This window comes from Lissotriton vulgaris, chromosome 5, assembly GCF_964263255.1.
Source record: "Lissotriton vulgaris chromosome 5, aLisVul1.2, whole genome shotgun sequence".
Taxonomy (NCBI): domain Eukaryota; kingdom Metazoa; phylum Chordata; class Amphibia; order Caudata; family Salamandridae; genus Lissotriton; species Lissotriton vulgaris.
In genome coordinates this window covers 805776669-805802390 of record NC_141693.1, presented here as the reverse complement: position 1 = coordinate 805802390, position 25722 = coordinate 805776669, and the positions used below count along the sequence as shown (strand labels likewise).

The 25722-nt window shown below is 40.8% G+C and overlaps 1 protein-coding gene across 2 annotated transcripts in view; it reads left to right on the top strand.

Annotated features, from left to right (window-relative positions):
- MICU1 (mitochondrial calcium uptake 1) overlaps positions 1-25722 on the top strand; it is a 672580-nt gene that overhangs the window by 341942 nt on the left and 304916 nt on the right. For both annotated transcript variants that reach the window (XM_086922279.1, XM_086922278.1), the window contains exon 8: positions 23032-23229. In XM_086922279.1, coding sequence (XP_086778405.1) covers positions 23032-23229 — 198 coding nt within the window. The remainder of the gene's footprint in view (positions 1-23031; positions 23230-25722) is intronic.

The window sequence follows — 25722 nt, the reverse complement described above, 5'->3', positions numbered from 1 at the left end:
AGTTGTACATCTCTAATAAACCACTTGGTTGTGTTTATTTGGATCACTGCGGTCCTTTTTCTTCTGATACTGCGTATAAATACATCTTAGTAGCAGTTGACTCATGCACACGCTTTATATGGGTATGGCCGCATCGAAGCGCTGATTCGCGAACTGTCATTAAGGATTTGCGTGTCTTTGTGGGAATCTTTGCTTGTGGTACTTTCCATTCGGACCAGGGTCCGGCTTTCGCCTCTAAGGCGTATAAGGATGCTATGGTTTCGTTGGGAGTACAGGTGAAGTTTTCAAGCCCCTACAGGCCTGAGGGCAATTCTGTAGTAGAAAGAATGAACCGCGACTTAAAGCAATCTTTGACAGCCCGTGTTATAGGCACTGGTAGAAACTGGCTGACCCACCTCTATGGCGTGCAGCGTGCGCTTAATAATCTCCCTAGAAGGTCTCTGGGTGGGCGGACCCCATACGAAATGCTCTTTGGTATCAAGATGTATGTACCTGACCTTGATGGGCCGGACTACAAGGCCCAGGCCGGGGCCTTTGACGTAGATGAACATTGCAATGTTTTACAGAATCTACAAAAGACCAGAGACAGTCTTGCAAAGGAACACTTGCCCTCCACGTCGGATGATGCGTTGCAGATCCCGGTAGTTGGCTGGCTACCCCAAGTTGGAGAACTGGTTCGAGAGAAGATCGATAACAAGAAAGAGTTTGGTCCCTCATATCGAGCACCAGTCCGAGTACTTGGAGTGAAGGGCACAAGAACAGTCATTTTACCACCACTTCCAGGTCGTAAAGAAAACAGATTTATTTCTATTGACAATGTCAAGACACACAGGGTGGCCGATTCTTCATAGCATGACACCGGCTGTATCCTGTCCTTCCATGGTGAGGCACTCTGTGCTGGCTATTACATCTGGTGCAGATCAGGAGGTGTCCCTCGAGATGCCTGCCATATCCAGACCTTTATTAAATACTATTCCTGTTACTAACATTGATGAGGTGACCTATGCAGATCCTGCTGATTTATCCATGTCCGATTTACAAGCTCGTTTGGCTAACCAATCCAGATTCTCATTTGACTCTGATTCGGAACTTTCAAAGGAACCATCGACTATTGCAAAATATGCCACGTTGTTTAAAAAACATTTTTTAATTCCACCTTGGACATACATTTGGCTGATACTATTTTTATTTCATCTTTTTATGTCGATTGGTTTTGTGTTTTATTTTTTCCGACTGATTGATGGCCATTATGTGAAAGAAAGAACAGGAATTCGGTACCTTAATGGAACATTGGCCCCTCTATCCTCCTCACATTCAGTACACAGACTAAAAAGAGACTTACATTCAGTACAGATTACTGCTTGGCCAGTCCTTGATGGGATTGTGTGGGATGCGGTTAGGTTTCAGATACATGGCCCCACAGAAGTTATTAATGTTCCTAATGTGCTTAGAGTAAACATGGGAGATGTGATTAAGCAAAATGTTCGTTCTGATGATTGGGATCTTCAGGCCGTAGAAGCATTGTTCTCTGATTTGAAATATTATGCGGCCTTTGATGCTGAGGATTTGTACTTAGATTCTGTCAATTATGGTGATTTGTTTTGTTATCAACATTATGGGAATCATTTCTTACACAAGACAAGTTCCAGGAGGGTTCCTGTGAATTACACTCAGTGGGAACATTGCCCTACTCCCTTACAGGGGAGTTCAAGTACATTTCTGGGAAAATACTCTTATTTTACAGATTTTAATCAATCGAATCCTGAGTCGTTTTATTTTAAAGTGAACCAGAAATTCATGCCCAAAGTTAGACTTACTGATACAAAATTGCTGTATTCAAAGTCCTTTTTAGAAAGGTTATCTGTGGATGGCTATGAGTTATGGAAGGATGCTATTGACCTTAAATCGGTTTGGGGTACCAAAGATTGGCAGGTACAAGGCACTGAGGCTTTGCATCGTGCATGTCTCATCCCGAATCACATGTTGTTTTTAAATTCTACTGTTTCTCAAACAACATGTTTTGGATTGGCTACATCTAAAAAATTAAATACCCCTACTATCCCTGACTTGGAAGAGTATTCAGGTTGGAGTAATTTCACTACAATATCCATCAGTGAGATACAAGCACTTTTGCAGAATTCCTCCTTTAATATTTCCCGTTTTGATCCGGAGGGGTGGCTTTTGTGGCAAAGAAGCACTGATGCTTGCCAACGTAGGTTTTTGGGTTTATCTGAAGGTTTTACGCACATCAGGCCAGATCCCAGGTTTGAAACAGATCACACTGTTACCACTTATTCAGTAGGTAAATTGTGTCAGAACTGGTTACAACATTCCACTTTGGCTGCAGTTAAACTGCATCTGTCCCAGTTGAATGAGAATATAGAGCTAAATGATTTTATAAAAGGCCCGACTAGGGGTAGATCTAAACGCTTTATTTATGCTGTATACAATGAAATTTGGAAATTTTCACAGGTTGAGGCAGATAAAAGCCTGAGAGCGATTGATCAAGCTAGTTTGGAAAAAGTGCTAGCAGTAGTAGATAACAGTATTAACATGCTTTCTTCCAGGATTTACACATTGGATAATATTGTTTCTTCTGTTGTTGATATTGTACATGATGAAGTGTCCACGTTATACCATGGTCAAAATCAATTGCGTTCTGTAATGCAGTTTGCCTGGACTCTACAGACAATTAAGGCAGGTCGAGTTCCCTGGAACTCATTGAACGTTTCATCCCTTTTCGCCCCTTTTAATCTTACTGAAAAACAGCGCATGCTTTCAATGCGTGATGCATCATTTTCTATGTTACATATTGAGAAGCTGGAATCCTTACCTTTCTCTGTTGCTGAAACCACTACTGCCACGTGGCTAATTCATAGTTTAATTACATTACCATTTCCTTTATATAAATTTACTAACTGTATGCGGTATATTGCTATAGGACGATATGAACCACTAGGCAATGCATTCTTACACGAGGCATGGTCATTACCATACGCATACAGATGTCTGAAGGATGGAAAAGAAGTGAATCTTAATGGTGAGGATTGCACACAGTCACCTGACCAGTCATTGATATGCAGACACATTCAGTTACACGGTTCTTGTAATCAGGACCGCCCAAATTTAGCATGTGTTTTAAAAGGCACGCCAGTTCCAGCAGTAGTTCCCACGTTTACATTATTAGCTAATGGTAGTTATTTACTTTTAAACAACGAATTATGTTGTGGTTTATTAATTGGTGTGGCTTATGTGGTAACTGTATCAGAGCGTGTGGTGTGCTGCAAGAATGTTCTATACCCACCCACGCATGGGTCTTCAGATGTCTCCATCTGGCCACGGATTCCAACCTTGGAAGCAAAATTCAATGGTTTAAGCAGAATAAGGGCCCTTTTGTCTCAAAAACAAGTGACCCTGAGTTCGGCCCGGGAAACTTATGTCCTTCACATAGCTAACACCCGCACAGAGGTGCAGGCGCTTTTAAATACTGATTTGCCGTTTCATTTCTGTGAACTGGTGCACCAGATTTTTAATGCTTCTTCAACGACTGGGCTTGCACATTTTTTTAAGTTAGTAAGCAGTGGCCTCGTGACTACGTTTGAAAAAGTTTTTGGTATCATTCCCACGTTTTTCCACACTATTTTTTCGAGTCTGTTTGGTGGACTACCTGTGTTGCTGGCTGTAGCAGCAGGCATTCTGTTGGTGTTTTTCTTCATAAAACATGGATGCCCATCCTGCGCAAGACGCCGTTCAACGCCTCCTGACACTGTGCCGTAATCGGATGCTCAATTACTATGGAACATTGCCGCTTGCAGCATTAAGCACGGCCTATAGATTGTCATTTCGGTTCACCGACTTCACGTGTGTCCAACCTGTGTTTCACTGCCTGAACTGCGAGTTCGATTGGGCCATTGATTTGTGCCTATGCTTGAGGACTGCTCCTGACGTCGATTTTGATCAGCTAATGCGTCCCGTGGTGGCTCACGAGCTGATCTGTTCTGGCGAGAGAGTTATGGCCTTGGCAGCGATAAATGGAGTTCTGGGCCAATGGGAGATCTCTGCAGCGGCGGATGCCTTTCTGACACACAGCGATCTGGTGAACCCACCGAGTTGTCCTCTGACGTTACAGGAGGATCCGATGCTGGAGGAGCACGTATGTTCTTTCCCATTGCTAAATTGGATTGCTGAACTATTTTCGGATGATGGCAGTGATTTCATGCTGGAGGCTGTTGCAACTTTCTTTGCATATACTTTCCAATCGTGAGATGCCTGGGACGAATGCTTTGTTGTGAAATATGACTTTCCCCTCGCTGACTTGGAGGGATGGACTGTGTTCAGCTGATGGAGAGTACAATCACGTGATGTCGCTGGGGATAACGTTAATGTGGCACATGACTTTGGAAATCGGATAAGTGCCTTGTTTTTTCTCTTACAAACATTTGAATTGATGAAGACCTGGTCCTACGTTTCATATTTTTGAGACCTGGCGGATGACTTTTGGTTCAAAAGTTTTGTTTTTATTTTTAGATTTGAGGCCACTGTAGGCATTCATACATATTCATTCATACATATTTTTAGCTTATTTTAGCTCAAGATTATTGATCTTTGCTTTCAATTGTTGTGTCTGATTTAGTATTGCCTTTTCCCTTATGTTTGACGGTGCTCGGACCAATGGGGGGGTGTCATATGGATACTTCATTACATATATTGCGTTAAGTTAGCATGAGTGTATTACATGTTTAAACAGCCGGTTTGCCTTCGGCTTCAGTTTTGCACACGACACATACTTGTTGTTGTAGCTTTCACCCTAGAAGCGGTGAGGTGGTTTATTTGAGAATAATATGTTATTTCTATGCTATCAGCTTTGCCTGGTACACTTGGTACAACTGTCTGCACACTGAGAGCTGCACACTCTAAGATTAACCTAACACAAGGTTGCTGGGAGGCCTGATCCTCGCACCACATTAGACATAACACAAATAATGTTGATGCCAACATTTTGGGCTCTACGCGGGTTTAAGATAGAGTTACACGGAATAAACGTACACACTTGGTGCTGCGCATGAAGAGAGCTGGTAGCTGTTGATGTGAACTGCTCCTACTGACATTGAGAGGTATGGGGCCGCCCTGCTAAAGCCCGAATGAGACCTTCATATATATAAAATAATATGCTAGATAGGGTGCGCGAAATATAGGTGCTATCGATTTCTATAGTTTTTGAATTATAACATGCTAGCACCTTTTGCTTACTATGGATTAGTGACTATGCTGCTGACTCTGATTATTATAATCTGCATTTTGGTATTATACAAGATACTGCGTTTGAGAACTTTGCATTGAATAATAAATATTTCAAACTTGCATTTGTGTTCTTTGACTCTCAGTTTTGGTTTGAAATGATTATATAACGAAAGAGTGTTCATGTGTTCCACGATTCCTGAGGTATTCTAAAGATCATGTTCTGGTTTGTCTAAGACATGGATCATTCCATAATGATCCATGAGACACTGTAGCTAGCTAGGTAAGGGGATTTCTGACACTGAGATGAGTTTTGGATCATCCTAACTCACTGAGGTTCTAGATCTCTATGCACAGTTCTGTGGGAGAACGGAAACCCTGCTACACTTTAGTGTATGTTCTTTGTTGCATACTTATAAGTAACACGATAGGTCGTATTGATCATTAAGACCACTTGGAATTAATGTATGTAGATGTTTTATCCAGAATAATTCTCGTTGCAATAGTCTTTGTTGGTTGTTTATTCCTTGCTTCATCTGTACTTGTTGTTCAATGATGGTAAATCGTAACTGGGAGATAGTGTGCAGGTTGTCCTTCCAATGAACTGCTAAGGGTGATGTCATATTCCGGTTTCGAATTCTGCTCTTGTGTTCTGTGATTCTCACCTTTATTTTACGTTCCGTCTTACCCACATAAAGTTTGCCGCATGGACACTTTATACCATACACTACGTTTGCTGTGTTGCAGTCACTGTTATGTCTCAAGTTTATGATCTTTCCTGTAGTTGGATGGGCGATGGTGTTGCCTGTTATCACATTATTACAATGCGTGCAATTTAAACATTTACTCATCCCTTTGTAAGATACTGTTGGGGGTGTTGATGGTTTCTGCTTCAATCTTTCCCGCAAATTTTGCCCTCTGGTGTATGCATGAACCGGTAAATCCTTGAATAGTCCTTTAAAGTCTGGTTCATTCATTAAAAGTTCCCACCTGGTGTTGATTATCCTTTTGATCTCTTTTGATTGGGTAGTATACTTTGTTACAAAAACTATTTTTTCTTTAGGGGTTCTCTTTTTGGGTTGCAATAGTTCCTTTCTGTCTAATTCCATCACTTTTGCCATGCTATCCTCTAGTTCTTTACGAGGGTACCCTCTGGCTTCGTATTTACTGGCATGTTGTTGAATTGTGCTTTTGGATACTTGGATGTCTGAACATATTCTCTTGATTCTTATGAATTGGGATTTTGGTAGGTTTCTAATCAAACTCCTAGGATGGAAGCTGGTGTATCCCAACGCATTGTTTTTATCTGTAGGTTTTGTGTACAATTGGGTTGAAAAGCCTGATGCTTCCTTGATAATTCTGACATCCAAGAAATCTATCGTCTGTGAGTCCATCTTATGTGTAAACTTGATTCTTGGATTAATTGAATTCATCATCTGAATTAATGTTTCCAAGTGTTCCTTAGTGCTGTCCCAAATCAGAAAAATATTGTCAATAAAACGACAGTACATTTTCACATTTTTCCAATCCGCTTTGCACATGATGTTCTCAGATTCGAAGTAGGCCATAAAAATGTTAGCATAGGCAGGCGCTCCCGCAAATCCCATAGACGTACCAGTCAACTGGGCATAGTGATGGTCTTTCCACAAGAAATAACTGTTGTTTAAACAAAACTTTAATAATTGTAACAAAAATACCTTGTGTGTTGCCAGTTCTCCCATCTTCAAAAGGGCCCATTCAATTGCTTCCAGTCCCGCTTCATGGGGGATCGACGTGTAAAGAGCCACTACGTCAGTGGTACATAAAATCCATTCTGACTGAAAGTCTTGTTCTGTCCAAGTCAGTTTATTTAGGAAGTCCATAGTGTCACGTATGCATGAGCCCCAATTCTGTACAAATTGTTGTAGGAAATGATCAAGGAATCGGCCGAGGGGATCAAATAATGATCCACACCCGACACGATTGGTCTAAACGGTGGGTTTGTGAGATGTTTATGCACTTTAGGAATCGTGTATAACCTCAGTGTTATAGGATATTTGGTTGTCAAGTATGCTCTCACTTTTTGGTCAATCCAATGATTATCCTCTGCTGTTTGTAGTATTTCATCCAACATTTCTTGCAGTTTGATAATGGGATCAGATGGCAAGCGTAAGTATGTGCCTTGGTCAGAAACATGTTGGTCTACTTTGGAATCATAAAACTGCGCATCCATCACCACTAATGCTCCCCCTTTATCCGCTGGTTGGATCATTATTTCTCTGTTGTTGGATAAATTCTGCAGAGTGATTCGTTCTTTTTTAGTCATGTCGCTATGTTTGGGTTTGCTGTAATCCAGTTTTTGCAAGTCCTTTTTAACCATTACTTCAAATGTGTCTAACATCTTGTGTGTGATGGGTGGTTGGAACACACTTTTTGGTTTAAATTTCTCTAATTGACTGGTTGAAGTTGTGTCTGTCAACTCAAGTGGTTCCATTACGTTGGTAAAATAATGTCGTAACCTGAGTGTCCTCATAAATCTGAAAAAAGCTCCCTCTGTTTCCATTTCGTTAGTTTGTGTGGTAGGTACATATGTAAGTCCTTTATTCAGCACTGCAATTTGTTGATTTGTCAGCTCCATTGATGATATATTGATTATCAAATCACTTTCCTTCCGCTCCGTAAGGCTTTTCCCGCCTCTTCCTCTCCTGGTTTTGCATTTTCTGATGTTAAGGGCTGCGTGGGTGGTCGATCTTGTTGTGGTACCTGTGACAAAAAAGGTGTGCTGTCGCTGCTTGTGGAATGTTCCGCTATTTCCAGGGTTACTGATGCTCCTTCTGTAGATACCCGAACTGGACCCCTGGAATGCTCCCTTATCCAATAAAATATCATTTATCGTCTGTCAAATCCAGGGAGGCACCCAAGCAAAAGATCAAGATGCAATTTGAGAATATTGCTGGTATAACGGAAAACAGGGCCGCAGTCATGGCTTACACTGCCGATCAAGCAGATGAAATATATTCTTTAATCAAGGAAGTACGAAATATGGATGCCCATGGTGGCTCAATCACCCAACAGTTGAAACAATTAGAATATTTAACGCGAAGACAACTAAACCAAAGGATGCACGCGTCAACGTTGATCCAGTACCACAAAGCTAAGAGAATACCGAGGGGACTACGTTTAGCAATAAAACCAATGCTTTTTCCGCTTCAATATGAACGCAAAGTTCATGGAAAAATGGTATAGCATTTTGAATAAGTGCTCACTAGACCTTATATTGCTCATCATTGAAGAACTGGCAAAGACAATCCGTGAACTAGAGGAGGAAATATTCAATCTAAAAGCAGAATTAGAAATGAGACTTGAGGCGGACACTTGGAGAATCAATCTAGAAGGTATCAATCAGAAATTGGATAAGTATGAAAAGGAATTACAAGAAGGAAAATTGCGCAAGTATAAACGGGACACCATAGATTACAAGTTAAACGAGGTATATACTTGGGCCGATATCTATGCTCGCAGACAATTTGTCCCTAAAAAAACCACATTAACAACACACTCATCTGAAGAGAGCATTGTTACAGACAAGGAAACATCAATACGTAGGGGTCCAGTTCGGGTATCTACAGAAGGAGCATCAGTAACCCTGGAAATAGCGGAACAATGCACAAGCAGCGACAGCACACCTTTTTTGTCACAGGTACCACAACAAGATCGACCACCCACGCAGCCCTTAACATCAGCAAATGCAAAACCAGGAGAGGAAGAGGCGGGAAAAGCCTTACGGAGCGGAAGGAAAGTGATTTGATAATCAATATATCATCAATGGAGCTGACAAATCAACAAATTGCAGTGCTGAATAAAGGACTTACATATGTACCTACCACACAAACTAACAAAATGGAAACCGAGGGAGCTTTTTTCAGATTTATGAGGACACTCAGGTTACGACATTATTTTACCAACGTAATGGAACCACTTGAGTTGACAGACACAACTTCAACCAGTCAATTAGAGAAATTTAAACCAAAAAGTGTGTTCCAACCACCCATCACACACAAGATGTTAGACACATTTGAAGTAATGGTTAAAAAGGACTTGCAAAAACTGGATTACAGCAAACCCAAACATAGCAACATGACTAAAAAAGAACGAATCACTCTGCAGAATTTATCCAACAACAGAGAAATAATGATCCAACCAGCGGATAAAGGGGGAGCATTAGTGGTGATGGATGCGCAGTTTTATGATTCCAAAGTAGACCAACATGTTTCTGACCAAGGCACATACTTACGCTTGCCTTCTGATCCCATTATCAAACTGCAAGAAATGTTGGATGAAATACTACAAACAGCAGAGGATAATCATTGGATTGACCAAAAAGTGAGAGCATACTTGACAACCAAATATCCTAGAACACCGAGGTTATACATGATTCCTAAAGTGCATAAACATCTCACAAACCCACCGTTTAGACCAATCGTGTCGGGGTGTGGATCATTATTTGATCCCCTCGGCCGATTCCTTGATCATTTACTACAACAATTTGTACAGAATTGGGGCTCATACATACGTGACACTATGGACTTCCTAAATAAACTGACTTGGACAGAACAAGACTTTCAGTCAGAATGGATTTTATGTACCATTGACGTAGTGGCTCTTTACACGTCGATCCCCCATGAAGCGGGACTGGAAGCAATTGAATGGGCCCTTTTGAAGATGGGAGAACTGGCAACACACAAGGTATTTTTGTTACAATTATTAAAGTTTTGTTTAAACAACAGTTATTTCTTGTGGAAAGACCATCACTATGCCCAGTTGATTGGTATGTCTATGGGATTTGCGGGAGCGCCTGCCTATGCTAATATTTTTATGGCCTACTTCGAATCTGAGAACATCATTTGCAAAGCGGATTGGAAACATGTGAAAATGTACTGTCGTTTTATTGACAATATTTTTCTGATTTGGGACAGCACTAAGGAACACTTGGAAACATTAATTCAGATGATGAATTCAATTAATCCAAGAATCAAGTTTACACATAAGATGGACTCACAGACGATAGATTTCTTGGATGTCAGAATTATCAAGGAAGCATCAGGCTTTTCAACCCAATTGTACACAAAACCTACAGATAAAAACAATGCGTTGGGATACACCAGCTTCCATCCTAGGAGTTTGATTAGAAACCTACCAAAATCCCAATTCATAAGAATCAAGAGAATATGTTCAGACATCCAAGTATCCAAAAGCACAATTCAACAACATGCCAGTAAATACGAAGCCAGAGGGTACCCTCGTAAAGAACTAGAGGATAGCATGGCAAAAGTGATGGAATTAGACAGAAAGGAACTATTTCAACCCAAAAAGAGAACCCCTAAAGAAAAAATAGTTTTTGTAACAAAGTATACTACCCAATCAAAAGAGATCAAAAGGATAATCAACACCAGGTGGGAACTTTTAATGAATGAACCAGACTTTAAAGGACTATTCAAGGATTTACCGGTTCATGCATACACTAGAGGGCAAAATTTGCGGGAAAGATTGAAGCAGAAACCATCAACTCCCCCAACAGTATCTTACAAAGGGATGAGTAAATGTTTAAATTGCACGCATTGTAATAATGTGATAACAGGCAACACCATCGCCCATCCAACTACAGGAAAGATCATAAACTTGAGACATAACAGTGACTGCAACACAGCAAACGTAGTGTATGGTATAAAGTGTCCATGCGGCAAACTTTATGTGGGTAAGACGGAACGCAAAATAAAGGTGAGAATCACAGAACACAAGAGCAGAATGAAGCAAGGAATAAACAACCAACAAAGACTATTGCAACGAGAATTATTCTGGATAAAACATCTACATACATTAATTCCAAGTGGTCTTAATGATAAATACGACCTATCGTGTTACTTATAAGTATGCAACAAAGAACATACACTAAAGAGATGACATTAAGGCACCAACTCATTTAACAATTCAACCAGATAATATTCAACACTGTATCTAACCATATGTGTATGGAGGAAAAAAACAGGTGCAGGAGATCCCTTAGCGCATCAATACGACTAGATGGTAAAATTATGGTTCTTGGCAATCTGTCTACAGCACATAGAACAAGCCGTAGATACCAAGCATAAGTGACAATATAGAGTAATAGCAATAAATAATGAGATAATATAAAATAGATTTTTATAACAATGCGTCCTATGAGATAAGGAAGTTGTAATTATGAAACACAGTAAATTGGTTGAGCATGACAATGAAAGACTGTACTATTTTGTCTATAATGACGATACAAGAAAAAACATAGCAAGAGGTTGAATTACAATTCCTAACATGTATTATTGACGCTATGCCTAAACACCATAAAATAACGTAGCACCAAACACAATTCACACACCTCAAGCATACATTTAACATCGGTTTTGATACGAGTTTTTATTGTCGAGGGTGATAACTCGAGTGGAGATAGCCTTTCAAAGATGGCGCTCATACAGTTGGTGTCAGGGATAGTGAAGTCCGTCTTTAGTGGCAGTGATAGTTGTCGACCGGCGGGTGAATACATTAATGAACCGGGAACGCGGGTAGCGACATGATTTCACTTGGGAGTAACAGCGAGTCAGAGTAAGGAGGCGTGGATGAGTTTTGTATCAGGTAAGCTGGCAGTTAAGCGGTGTTGAGAGCATTATATCATTGAACTCGTAACTGACAGTAAGGCAAGACACTGAGAATGGTTTTCTTATGTTTGTTTATTCTTCATAGAGAGAGCGTGAGAGTTGAACTGAACAGGTATGTGGATACTTAGTACCGAAGACGGGAAGATCTGATTAGCCGCTCATAAGGTTTGATTTTAAACACCGAATATGCGGTATTGTCCGTTTTTGTTTTACAGAAAGCCAGAGTTTTTGGAGAATCAGGTAGGCATATCACCATACGCTCTTGAAGCGTTTGCAGTAGAGTATAGCTATAAGTAACGAGTAGGTCACTAAATTTGATCAATGTCTATTGTTTATCACTCAGGTAGTTGTTGCAGCAACAATATTAGCGGTAAGCTGATTGTTTTGGATTCTTATGAGTTGGACATGATATTGGTACGGATTATTGATGTGTGATGAGATGGCACACAGGTTTTCATAAATATTATAATTTTGTTTACGCAGGTTTAGAGCATTGAGTACATCATACCAAGGTAAAACAATTACAATATACACTCAACAACACACATGGGCACCCAATAAAATCACTTACAAGGTTACTCTGTTTATTTTTACAGGTTCGCCCCTGATGAAGGCACTTTGGTAGTGCCGAAATGCATTGGGCTCTTTCATAAAATGTATATTATATGGCAATGTAAATCATAACATGAATAAGAAATGTTAAGATTATTTTGGCTGTTATTTTTGACTGTTAATGAAAATTGAAAGATTGTTAATATCAACATGTGGTAGAGCACACATATGACGAGAAATATATAAGACGTTTTAAAAAATAAAAAAGAAGATACTGAAATCACAACAGGTTTATGTTTTGTTGAACAAGTAAAATAAGTTTAGGTGCATAGCACCAAGTGAACAGTACATGGTTCGTTGGGCCAACACACCCAACATAAACAAGCTCGCAGTTGATGCCAGCTGTTTTAACTGTTGTCCAATTTCTTTTAGAGTATCCGCTTCACTGCATTAGGTGCTGGCGTGAATGTTGGATCCTCTGCCTTTTTGGTGTAGGTTTCTAGTACGGCCTCCCTGTTATTACGGGCTTGTTTCTTAGTTTTGTTAATTATCCTTGATGATTATTTCTGTGCCTTCAATCTATTAGCTAATCTGTCTACTTGTTCTTGAAAGATTCATAGATGGAGATGAACACCTCGTAATCTTTATTTTAATTCTTATTTTAAACTTTTCTTTGCGCTTCGTCTCATTGCGCTGCAATATATACAAATCCACGAAGGAACCCTTATCCGATTCCACCAGGCTGCACAGCCATGACTTAGTTTGAATCCAATGCATCAATTTCATGTTAATCTCTCATTTTTTCTTCATTATTTGACCGTTTAATTTTATCCATTATTGACTTTTGCTCAATTCATTTTATTCAATCTTTATCTTGACTTTGATATTTCACAAAAACGCAGGAGTGCAAAATGGGTTTCATATACCATGACGTTTATTTTAACGACCCAATGCATTTGCGGAAATTAATTCCCTTCTAAAGGGGCATCTATAAATACAAATATAAGTTTTAGCCATGTGCAACACTTCTCTACATTAAAAACAACAACATTCATCAGGTGAAAGCTTCAATCATATTTTCATGTTTTCCCAACCTTGTGCGCAATAAACCAGACTAAGCTCAAAAGCCACCAACATAGTGCATCCCATCCATTTACATACTCTCCTTAGTCTCATAAGTTAAGTCCAGCATATCATTCACTAAACAGTCCTCTTTTTCTGTCTGCTAAACAAAACTATAAACTTTTACCACAAACGTAAGTGCAAATGTAAACTGCTATATGATCACTGTGGTCTTTTAATCACACCAATCTTTTAAAATTAATCTTTCCATACTTTTATTTCCTGACGGACAGAGCCTCTTGTCACACGTTTATGTGCTGGTCAGATCTGTGAATGCAAAAGCGTTCTTATATGTGTTCCCTCACATATTCAACTTCGCCAGATAATTAACTGCACCTGTGTTCCCCAAAGTTTTAGACTGACATTAACAACGGACTAACTGAACTCCGGTTTTTCAGTTACTTAAAAACGGCACCACTCCAACTCCCAGAATGCATTGTTTCACCCCCTCCATGTCCTATTTCATTTAAGGCTCACATTTATTGCGCTCATTCCCATTATGGTCAATGAGTCCATTTATAACAAATAGTTTGTAGCTTTTCTGAATCTTCATGATTGTTTGTATAAAGTACTCCTTGTTGCCTGATGATTCAACATGGACAGAAACCCAGCTCCTGTGTTTTTCCCCATCCATAACGTTGCTTTGCTTTAATCATGTCCTTGCTTTATATTCCTGTACTCTCAGTGTAATCCTGTGTGCAATCTTGTTTGAGACGAATAGAATCATGCTAATGAAGTTCATAGATGGAGATGCACACCTCGCACTCTTTGTTTTAATTCTTATTTTAAACCTTTCTTTCGCCATTCAAATTTTGACAGCGTAAAATACCTGCTTCGCGCTTTGTCTCATTGCGCTGCAATATTTACAAATCCACAAAGGAACCATTATCTGATTCCACCTGGCTGCACAGCCATGACTTGGTTAGAATCCAATGAATCAATTTCATGTTAATCTCTCATTTTTTCTTCATTATTTGACCGTTGAATTTTATCCATTCTTGACTTATGCTCAATTCATTTTATTAAATCTTTACCTTGACTTTGATATTTCACAAAAGCGCAGGAGTGCAAAATGGGTTTCAAATACCACGGCGTTTATTTTAACGACCCAATGTATTTCAGCAACTTAATTCCCCATTTCAGGGGCATCAATAAATAGAAATATAAGTTTTAGCCATGTTCAACACTTCTCTACATTAAAAACAACAAAATTCATCAGTTGAAAGCTTCAATCATATTTTTATGTTTTCCACACCATGTGCGCAATAAACCAACCCAAGCTCAAAAGCCACCAACACAGTGCATCCCATCCATTTACACGCTCTCCTTCAAAATTTAAGTCCAGTGTTTCATCCACTAAACAGTCCTCTTTTTCTGTCTGCTAAACAAAACTATAAACTTTTACCACGAAATATAAAAAGTCAAGATAAAGAATGAATAAAATGAACTGAGCATAAGTCAAGAATGGATCAAATTAAACGGTCAAATAATGAAGAAAAAATTAGATATTAACATGAAATTGATTAATTGTATTCAAACCAAGTCATGGCTGTGCAGCCTGGTGGAATCGGATATGGGGTCCATCGTGGATTTGTTATTGAAAGATGGCACTGTCTGTGCAGTTGCATCTAATCCCCAAAAATTGTCCAAAAGTCCGATTTTCCCTTAATGACTTTAGGTGCTGACTATCAAATAGCAAAAGGCTGTTTTTGTGAGTTGGCTTTTTGTGTACCTTATTGGTTATTTCCTCTCCCGCCGTAGTGATCTCGAGGTCCAGCAAGGTAATAGAAGTCTTATCTACGGTGTGTGAGCTGTAAAAATGGATCTATGGTGTTAATACAGGAACAGAATTCCACTGCTAGAGTTTCATTATCTCTCCAAATAATAAGGACATCATCAATATATCTGCGCCATAGTCTGATGTACGTTTGGTAAGGATTACAATCATTATAGATGTGTTCATTTTCAAACTGGTGAACATAGAGGCATGCCAAACTTGGGGCAAAAGTCTTGCAGTTTCACAGGGCAGCAACTGAGCCCTCCATGGTTTTCCTCGCTCAAGATCGGTGTTGTGGCAGGCACGGGTGGCCAGGGTCTGATGGGTGGGTGGCTTAGGAAGGCCCAGGGAGGGTCAACAGTCATGAGATCGGCAATACGGCCCTGGCCTCCTGTACTGACTGTTCAGACTTCACTTATCCGGCAGGTGTCCAGTGCACACTCAGGAGCCTCGTGGGTATGGATGTTCTCAGCTAGTTACACAAGTCGGAGTCATCTAGAATGCTCGATGGCAGTTAAACAGTTGTATATTAAACGGATTAGAGGAGTTTAGAGCAGAGCCAATTTAAAAAGCGCTGCCAGGATGGCCATCCAAGCCAGGCCCCCATGAAATGTATTTACATGGGAAAATCTTCCTGTTTTGCAGTTGAATACTATTTTCGACGTGGAGTGAGGGATTTATATGTACGACTTTGAAAAATATTTCTCTGTAGTGCTCAAGTATTTATGAAGTCTATTAGACCCCAGATAAAACTCCTGCTATAGTGACTCTGTTATAAAGCGGCTTGTTCTGAATTGAAATGTGGTTAAATGCAGAACAGCAGAATAGATAGGAAGATTGCCCTTGCTTGGAATAGCTATGGGGAGGGGTGTTGAAGTTCGGAAAAGGTATATTCCTGACTTATTGTCCTACGCCCACTTTTCGTAGCTTTTTAAGTCACCTTAAGGATGTTAAAACTAAGAGCAATTGCGCTCTAACCGCATGTGCAGTTAACTCTGCTTTGTTACATATATTTTAGAAAAGCAGTGGAGACTGTATACTTGGTGGAAGTATGAACCCTGGGAACTTGTTTTCACAGTGGGAGAGTTCAATGAGATACCAGGTCCCCACACTACATTTCCCATGTGGCAGAGCCCGGCAGTCGGCTAGACGTCATCGACCAAGCTCCAAGCCCAGTCCTTAATGCAATGATGAGTAATAGACATGGTAACATCGGGAGGAGGCCAGGCATACACACAAGGTGATCCGGTGAGGTAGATCTTTGTTGAAGTGAGTGAAATACCATTTAGACCCCGCCCTTACGGTCTTGTGTGACTGCCTTCTCCCATATTTAAACAATTAGGAACAGAGCATGCATTCCCGATTTTTTACCTTTGTAGGTATTTCAATTTAATTATTCACACCTTTGCAGTGTGTACAATAAAACAGACACTGAACGTTTGTGTGGATATAGTTGAGATTCTAATATGGGTTGAGTTGTGCTTGTACTGATTCTAGATTTAGTCCCTAAAGTCACAGTTACATTTCAACTTCCTCATGTCAAACACATTATAACTTTGCCCAAACAGTCCCCTTATTTGTAAACTTGTTTTGCTGATAAACAGTGTGACATTACTCTTGAGTCCTTTATAAAGAAATATGCTTTTCGTATATTCGCATATTCACCACAAGCATACCCTGCCCGTATTAGTTTAATCAAAAGCAGCAATAAGACATAATGCCTTTTAAATCTCATAATATGCGTTTAGCTGCTAATCACAGGAAAGCCTCCGGAGACCTAATACTCATAAAATGGAAAGGGCAATGTTGTCAAAGAAAAGGAAGTACTTCATTCTGTTGAGCACGAGCTAAAATGCTTGTCAGGAAGAAAGTGATTTTGATAGCTTTAACTGTCCAAGAATTCTACATTTTCGGAACTCTAAACTGGTACCTCAATATTATGTTGGTAGTTGTGTTATATTTCGCCACTGTTCCCTAAATGTATGTATGTTTTCATGTTAGAATTTGAGAATGCCTGCACGCCGTAGGTGAGGGGCACTGTAAGATGACGACTAGACTAGGCAAGCATTGTGTTTGAATGCCTAGGAAGAGGTTAACAATGCATTGTATGCAGGAAAGCAGCAAAACAGGCCTAGAAAAATCATACAAATTGGAAGCTCTAGTGACTTAAATAATCTACTCAACCATAAACTGGTTTCAAATTATGTGATCCTGGACAAATATTTTAATTCAATGAGCCCTCATTTTCTGCTTTATCACATATGAGAGAACCTTCTAACTCGTGAGTTCAGCATGTCTGCTGTACAAAATACTTTTGTTTGATGTAATAGACAAAACATTTGCTCCATATATTTTACAAATCTAGCCACATATAGGATACACATGGCCGCAGACTTGCCTCTTAATACATTATTAGCATTGTCATCAGTAATTTCGCACTGACATGCGGTTTTACTAATAAAACTATGTAGTGTATAAACAATGTTTAGAAATCGAGTTTCTGCAAAATACTTGTCATTTGCACATCACCAAGTATGGTGTTATAATGTGTTTTCTCCTGTTTAAATCTTTGTTTGTATCACACTTGTGAACAAAAAACATTATTTTAGTAATTACTAATATATTTTGATATCTTTTTACAATTAATTTACAAACTGTTTAAATCTTTTGTTAGAAAAAACTGACATACTACAGCCTTTGGTTTCACAATTATTGTCCGATAGATCACTTGACAAATACCTCTAACTGTAATAAGAGAAAAAGAAGTAAACAAAATGGGATAAGCAGCAATTGGTAAGAAGACAAACTGACATTTGACCTCTGTCCTTGAACACACAATAAATGTGTTAGGATAAAAACATGATTTAAAGGTGTTTTATTGCTTTTTCACTTTCTGAACGAACACAACACCTGTCTTTGTACAGTTTGTTAACTCACCAGAACAACAAGTTAGCCCTATTAATAGCTTCACCCTATAAAATCTGACTTGTCATAGCAAATAGATTTTTCAAGGCCACGATGACCTCTGGTATGACTGGGGCCAGTGCTTCTGGTCTTCCTTGACCTGCTTCAGAGCGCGTGATTCGACCTTTCCAGTTGGGTGTAGTTAGTTCTAAGTTTATCTCCATAGAGGGCAGAAGGGTTCTTGCAGGTTTTGTCCTTAGGGCTGTACGTTGTGCCTCTGCTAAGCCCAGAAAGTGTGGAAAGGATATGTCATTATACTTGAAAGAGAAGGTGGATGGCCTTATCAATCCAAGTTCACTGGCCTGGCCCAAAGTACTGGACCTGGACATCATAGAGCACCAGTTAAAAGTTCCTACATGCTCCTTACGTCATGAGCTAGTCTTCTTGAGGCATAAAACCTTTTAGGAGTTCCCAAACCATTAACCACATTTCCTTGGAGGGCAGTAAGTGGGTGGTGCTCATTGACTCGCCACTAAGGGCTACAATTACTGAGAATATTGAGCACTGGGAGGAGCGTACATCATTAGGACATTTCACTCCATTCCAGCATCCCCTGCATTTCCTATAGACCGGATCATTGGTTTAATCCAACACTTTAGGAGAGGGACTTTATTGGAAACCATTCCAATACCTGCTCTACTGAGTTGTACCTCACTATTTACTGTTAGGCCTCTCCTCTCCTAGGCAAATGTGCATTTGCTAATGCAGGGTTGAAGTGCCCCTGTCCAAGATGCAGTAGAGAGAGAGAATGAGATGCTACCTCACTAGTGTTAGCAAGCCTCTGTAGCTGAGCGAAAGAGGAACAAAATGCATGTATGTGGACCTAGAATACATGGTTGTTCTTGCAATTTATAGAGCTGTAGTTATTCTTTTCATCATAGTCCACAGCGGAGACAGGTTGTTAACAAAAAATTGAGTGTGTTTTTTTGGAAAGATGCAAAAGGTTTTCTAGGCCACAAATCAGGTAGAGGCACTTAGATTTATATTGAAGTATGTCCTATACATCTGGTGAATTTTTGACAGTGGTGAAGTCTAACGTCTCCTGAGCAGGTCCCCCCAGTGAGGAACTTAATAAAAAATGGGTCTGATTATTGTAGGAAAGTAGGATCTGCGTCTTATGGTTACCTCCACATTTTGCTTGATCTTGCACTGTTTTGACTAGTCTGACTGGGATCAGGCTAATCCAGACCCCATTCTATCTGTGTTCTCCTTTAAATTGTTATGCATGTACTTTGGTACACTCCACATTGGATACTGGGGTGCCCTTATAAGTCCACAGTATATGGTACCCATGTACCCAGGGTATAGGTACCCCAGAGGCCACCCATGGGATGAAGCATGTAATATGCCACCCATGAGAGGCCATGCAAAATGGAATTACAGGTCTGCTACTGCAACCTGTGTAAGCTGGTGCTTGCACCATTTACTTTAGATATAGGTTCACTATATCTATAGGTCACTACACTTGAAACTTATAAGTCATCCCTATAGCGGGCCTTATCAATCCTGAAGGCAGGGTGCTGGGCTTTTAGTGAGTGGGTGCCCCTGCATGAGCAGAGCCTCTCTGCAGCCTTAGGAGACCATTCTCCCGGGATGTCTGTGACTCAGCCGGACATATAGGTAGAGGTGCATTATAACCTCGCGGTAAATTCTAATTCGAAAACGGCTGCTTAGAAACATTTCGTGTTTGGTATCAAACACCTTGGAATCATACCTCCACACCGGTAACCGGTGTGGGAAGTATGATCCCACCCTTCTGAAGCAAGCTTCATGGGTTCACTGGTCCATACAGTGCCAGCCTTCTCATCCCGGTCGACACCAAATGGATGCTGCCCACCAGAGACCCATTTCTGCCCTCCTGCTGCTGAGCCAAGCTCAAGCAGGGAAAGGCAGCACAGTAGGCATCTTTTCACAGGGAGGTGTGACCACGTCCCAGACAGGATTTAGTGTATTGGGGCTGGGTGGGTGCACTCTTGAGTGCCTGAAAGTCTTCACTTGGGGCACATTTGGTGTCCCTGTGCATAGTCCAGCTCAAACCAGTTCTGGGAGCCATTGGCTCCTGCTCTGGAGTGAAACTGAACAAAGGACATGGGTGTAACCACCTCTCTGTCCTGACCCTCATCTCGGAGGGTCCCCCGAATCTGTCCAACCGTCTCCAGTGGGTACAAAAGGGCTTACCTGGCTGTAAGACTTTAGATTTTATGTGGACAAGATTCTATAAGAAGAAACCACTGTCCTTTGACCGTCTGGACACTCTGGACTTCGCTGGACTTCTACTGGGCCCAACTTCGTCTCACTTTCCGTACAACGCTTTGTCTGTGCCCTTGCTTCATACAGGCTCCGTGCAGGATCTGTGGTGACTAAGGACAACTAAAGATTCTCCCTTGTGGTGAAGGAGTCACTCCCTTGCATTCACAGGCATCTCAACACAACTGACCGGTTTGCTTCTCCTGAGCTACTGCAGACTCCAAAGATTTCAGCAACACAGGAGGTGGATTACAAAGATCCCTGCGGTCAATCTGCCCTCTTAGCAAGTTTGAGGCGAGTATCCCTAGTGGGGAGTGCATAACCCGAACCCCTGAGCACAGCGTCTATTTGCAGTTGCATATGCTTGTTGGTGATTCCCGAGCGTGTGCATTGTTCTCCGTGTAGTCCTGACCCTGAGCAGTATTTGCACCAAAGAACTCCGGCCTCCCTGCACTGAGTGCTCCTTGGGCTGGTACTTTGCAATCTTGCTCGAGGTCCCCTTGCGACTCCTGGTCATTTGGCCTGTTGGTCCTCCTGAGGGTCATCGTCATTTCTTTTGGGCTTTCCTGGTTGCTCCAGATGTTCCCCTGACTCCCCATTGTTTGGTGAGTCCCCTGGACCTTGCTGGTCCACACCGTAGCCTGCTTGACCTTCCTGCGTGGGTTGCTTTAGCCAAGGCTTGTTGGTGTTCCAGCCGGACACCGACACCTCCGCACTCAACATCGTTCGTGCGACAGCTCGCATCTGGTTCATGGTCGTTGTCTCCTGGTCCTCGTAGCTGCAGAGTCAAGCATCCCTTCTTCGCATCTGAAGCACCCGACATCGGTGGGCATTCGTCTTCCGAGCCCCTGGTCACTCTGAAGTGACCCAGACTCTGTCCCTCTTCTTTCAGGTTCCTTCCTTCCAGAATACAGGCTTGGATTCCACGGACCCTTTTCACCTTCACGGCAGCAGCACTTTTTTGAAGCCTTCCATAGGGAACTACAGCTATTTCTGACGCCACTTCAGCCCTATGCACCCAGCTCCTCTGGGATAGGTAACTTTGGTACTACGGTATCCGCAGGTGGGGTTGCTCTCCAACCTCTTATGTTCGGAAAGGTTTCCTCGAAGTCCTCCTAGAAGGGTCCTTAAACTGTAAAATTGCAACTGCGACTTCCTCATAGAATTGTACGGAGACTATGGTCGTGTTAGCACACTGCATCCGTCCTCCGTGGGGTCCCTATCTACTCAACTTGGGTGGAAGTTTAGGGTCCCAATGATTCTACGTGCTCCAGACCTTGTCTTGACCTGAGTCGTGGTTGTTATACCACTATTTTAGAATATGGTTCGGTCTCCCCCTGGAGCCCACTATGTATTGTGCTACTTAATGATCTCGTTTTGTGTGCTTTGTGTTCTATCTTTGGGTATTAGATACTAGAGAGCGTTCTATATTAATTAATACATTTTTTTTATATAAGTACTGTGTGGTTCTCCTTTCATTTAAGTAATTCAGGAGGTGATATTCTGGTAAAACAAGCTGCTTACCTTTCCTTCAAGATTACACCTGAAGGCTGCTCTCCACAGCTACCACTAGGATAGCTTTCTAAAGGTTATCTTTGACCTCATACATCATAAGGGTCGTTTGGACTGGTGCTAGGTGCCCACTTTAATTAGTGGACAGCATATACCAGGCCAGCTTCTCACAATGATTCTTTGCAAAATTGTAAATACATTCGTTGAGACATCATTCCTTTGTTTTTGGGTTGTGCTGGCAGGCGTAGATTATATTGTGGAATAATACAATGTGGCAAATATTTTAAGGAGGCTGTAAACTGAGATTGGGAGGAGGTGTATAACTTGAACACCCATTGCACCTTCCACCACATGTCATTTCCCTTTGGTATGCCAGGCACATGCATTAGGAAGTCTACTCATGCCAGTACAGGTTAGCAGCAAGCAGACCCACAGTGACAAGGGTGCCACAGAGGTGGGTGGGTTGTCATGAAGATTGACTAATACTAAAATATCAAAATGATGGTAAGTAAATAGAATTCCGAATATTCAAATGCTAAAAGTGCACTAAAATGAAGCAGTATTTGTGATCATCTGCAAGCCACTAAACCACTTTGCCCCTTGTTATTTAGGGGTTTCACACCAGTTTATGGATACAAACAGAAAGTGTGTATATGACATATTAACAGGCAATCATTCTCCATATTGGTTAAACTTGTCCATGTAAATTGTGAACCTGTCATTGCTATTGCACCTGGGGTGGTTTTATCAGTGTTTTCCACCGAGGGTTAAGGTAGAACAGAGGCTATTTAATGAATTGCTAGGTGTTTTATGTAGCACTGGTCGGCTTATCCTGGTAGTTTCAGGGTAAAGTATGTGCAGTTTCCCATTGTCTCGTGTTTCATGGTGTCAAGATTGTTTTTACTTTAACTTCTGACCTAGCAGTAATGCTTTCCATTATTTCATGTGCAGGTCCAGAGCATCATTCGTTCACAGACTAGCATGGGGATGCGTCACAGAGATCGCTCTACAACAGGAAATACACTGAAGACCAGCTTTAGCTCAGCGCTTACCACATACTTTTTTGGACAAGATCTCAAGGGAAAGTTAACTATCAAAAGCTTCTTAGAGTTTCAACGAAGACTTCAGCATGATGTGCTTAAACTCGAGGTAAATATTTAATATATGAGAATAATCTTTGGACAAATGAGCTAGCAGTGTATGCATGGGGAAAAATGTCATCTCAAATGGTTAATCTAACACTAGGGCTGTATTTTCATTTGGGGTATGGTATACTAAACATAGTCGCACATTACGCACTCAGCACAATAAGCATACTTCACCCTAATAGTCACCACATGTAGAAAGTATTATGTATACTTAATGGTAACTCACCTGCTCGAGTCACGGAGGTTTGATTTCTGGAAGAACCCCTTGATATTGATAGAACGTGGGCTCACCTGCTCGTTTTAGCATATTCGCCTGAGCCCATAAAACATACACACTTTGAACAGGTAACCCTTGCTAAATCAGGATTTTAATAAACCTTTTTAGGACCTATACCATTGACTTAGCAATTCTTGTCGCTGGTACCTAGATTTCTAAGGGATCAAGGGAGTTAGAATAATAGGTAGAAAAAAAAACATTTGCATTTATAAATAACCACAAACTCTGGAACGTTTTAAACACTTTATCTATATAAATTCTTAAATGTCAGAGTACATACAATCTCAATTAAAGTTTGTTCAATTAGGAAGATAATGATCAAAGCAAAAAATGAAGAGGATTGATGAGAAATATCTTTAAGCATTAAACATAGGAAGGGTAGAAAAGGGAAAAACAGTACAATGACGTACCCAGGCAGATTATATTTACCTAGAATGGTGAGAAGACCAACCCTGGCCATGGGCTGGGATAAAGGACAGGATTCCCGAAAGTTCAGGTGCCAGAAAGACAGAACAGGTGCAGATCAGGACAGGTGAAGATCAAATTAGGATAGATGCAGGTTGAAACGGGTACCCTAAGCTAAAGTGCAATGCCAGCGTTAAACCTCTCTCTGCAGCTAACAGTTGGACCCCGATTGGGTTATCGAATCTTCTCCCTCAGATCCCGGATTGAGTTATTGATTACCCTACCAAACCCGGAATGGGTTATCGAATCTTCTGACAGAGTGCTCTGCCAGCACCTCTGCTCTCGATCCCTATTGAGTGCGTTGGGTCAGTGACAGGTCATCTATTCGGACAATCTAGCTAGCTAAGCCTACCTTAGTTTTACCATTTTCCAGAGCAGTGTACCACTCCCACCCCAATGTTGCGAATTTGTGTATTCCCTCAATTTGATTGGTCAAAAGGCGAGGAGCGGTCATCACACCATACCAGTATGAAGTCATTTCATTCAAATATTTAAACTTTCGATCCCTCCCATAATTTTATTGTCCCATGCTCTTTTATTCCACCCAACAATGAATGTTTCAACAATGAATACAGTGTAAAAGAAGAATTGTAAGTGGTCTTCCTCTCAGAGGGTCATGAGTTCATTTTCGCAGGCGCATTGCAGGCAAGACCGTCACTGGCACAAGTTTAATGGACTCTGGAGAATTCAGCACATGCGCAGTCTCGAAACCCAAGGTGGAGTAACATTGTACTTGATTGGTCCAAAAACGAGCTAATAGCAAAGTCAAAGAAGAACAGTTTTAGAACAAAGAATAAATGAATGCACTGTATACCACATATCTCTACTCTATTCCCATTACTTTAATTTAACTACAGCGTTAATGATTAGGCAGAACGATTACAATTTAGTCAAAGCAGAAGCAGGCGCTTTAGTATGTGAAACACAAAGCAGCTATCTTATTTCTAGTGCGCAGAAGCAAAGGTTTCCCGCCAAGCATAGAATACGTCATGTCACGTGAGTATGGCAGACACATGCACAGTGAAGTACCCGTGTTGCGGTGGCCATTTTACGGCATTCGCGTTATTGTTAGTTAAAGCACATATGCAAGCTTCCCCTAGATGCAAGAAATGTCGTTTGGTGCAATTATTAGTAATACAAAACATGTTTATTAATAAGTTATAAGTTATTTCGGGAGGATTGAATCCGAGCAAGTCTCTCTTTGTGTGAAACCTTGTCCCATCAATCCCCTCTTTGATGATATTTTATATCATCACAAATTACAGAAGCAGATGCCAACTTTCAACATTTACTCAGCTCTATATCGTCAAACACTCTTTTAAGTTTCTCCCCATTATTCAAGTGAAAGTTTTTCATTTTCTTATACAAATCCCCATTTAATCTTCAAGCTCAATCTCATAGAAGTTTCTTTTCTTTCCCTTTTGTGTTTACTGTATACTTCTGCAACACTTGCACCAAATTATGATGCTTAAAGCCAGTAGGGCTACTCCCGATATTGGCATCAGTATTCTACCTACAAAACGTTTTCCTACATTAGAAAACCAACTACCTACAGAAGAGAGACCACTAATTAGTCTCTTCCATGCTTTGTCAACCTCCAGTGGTTTAAATTCTTCCTTCAATTGAGTTATATTTCTTGCATACTTTCCAATTTCAACACTTTCGTCTGGAATGTACGTGCAACAATGTTGCGTTTTCAGCATTCTACAGACTCCGCCCTCTTTTGCCAATAATATATCAAGAGCAAGTCGA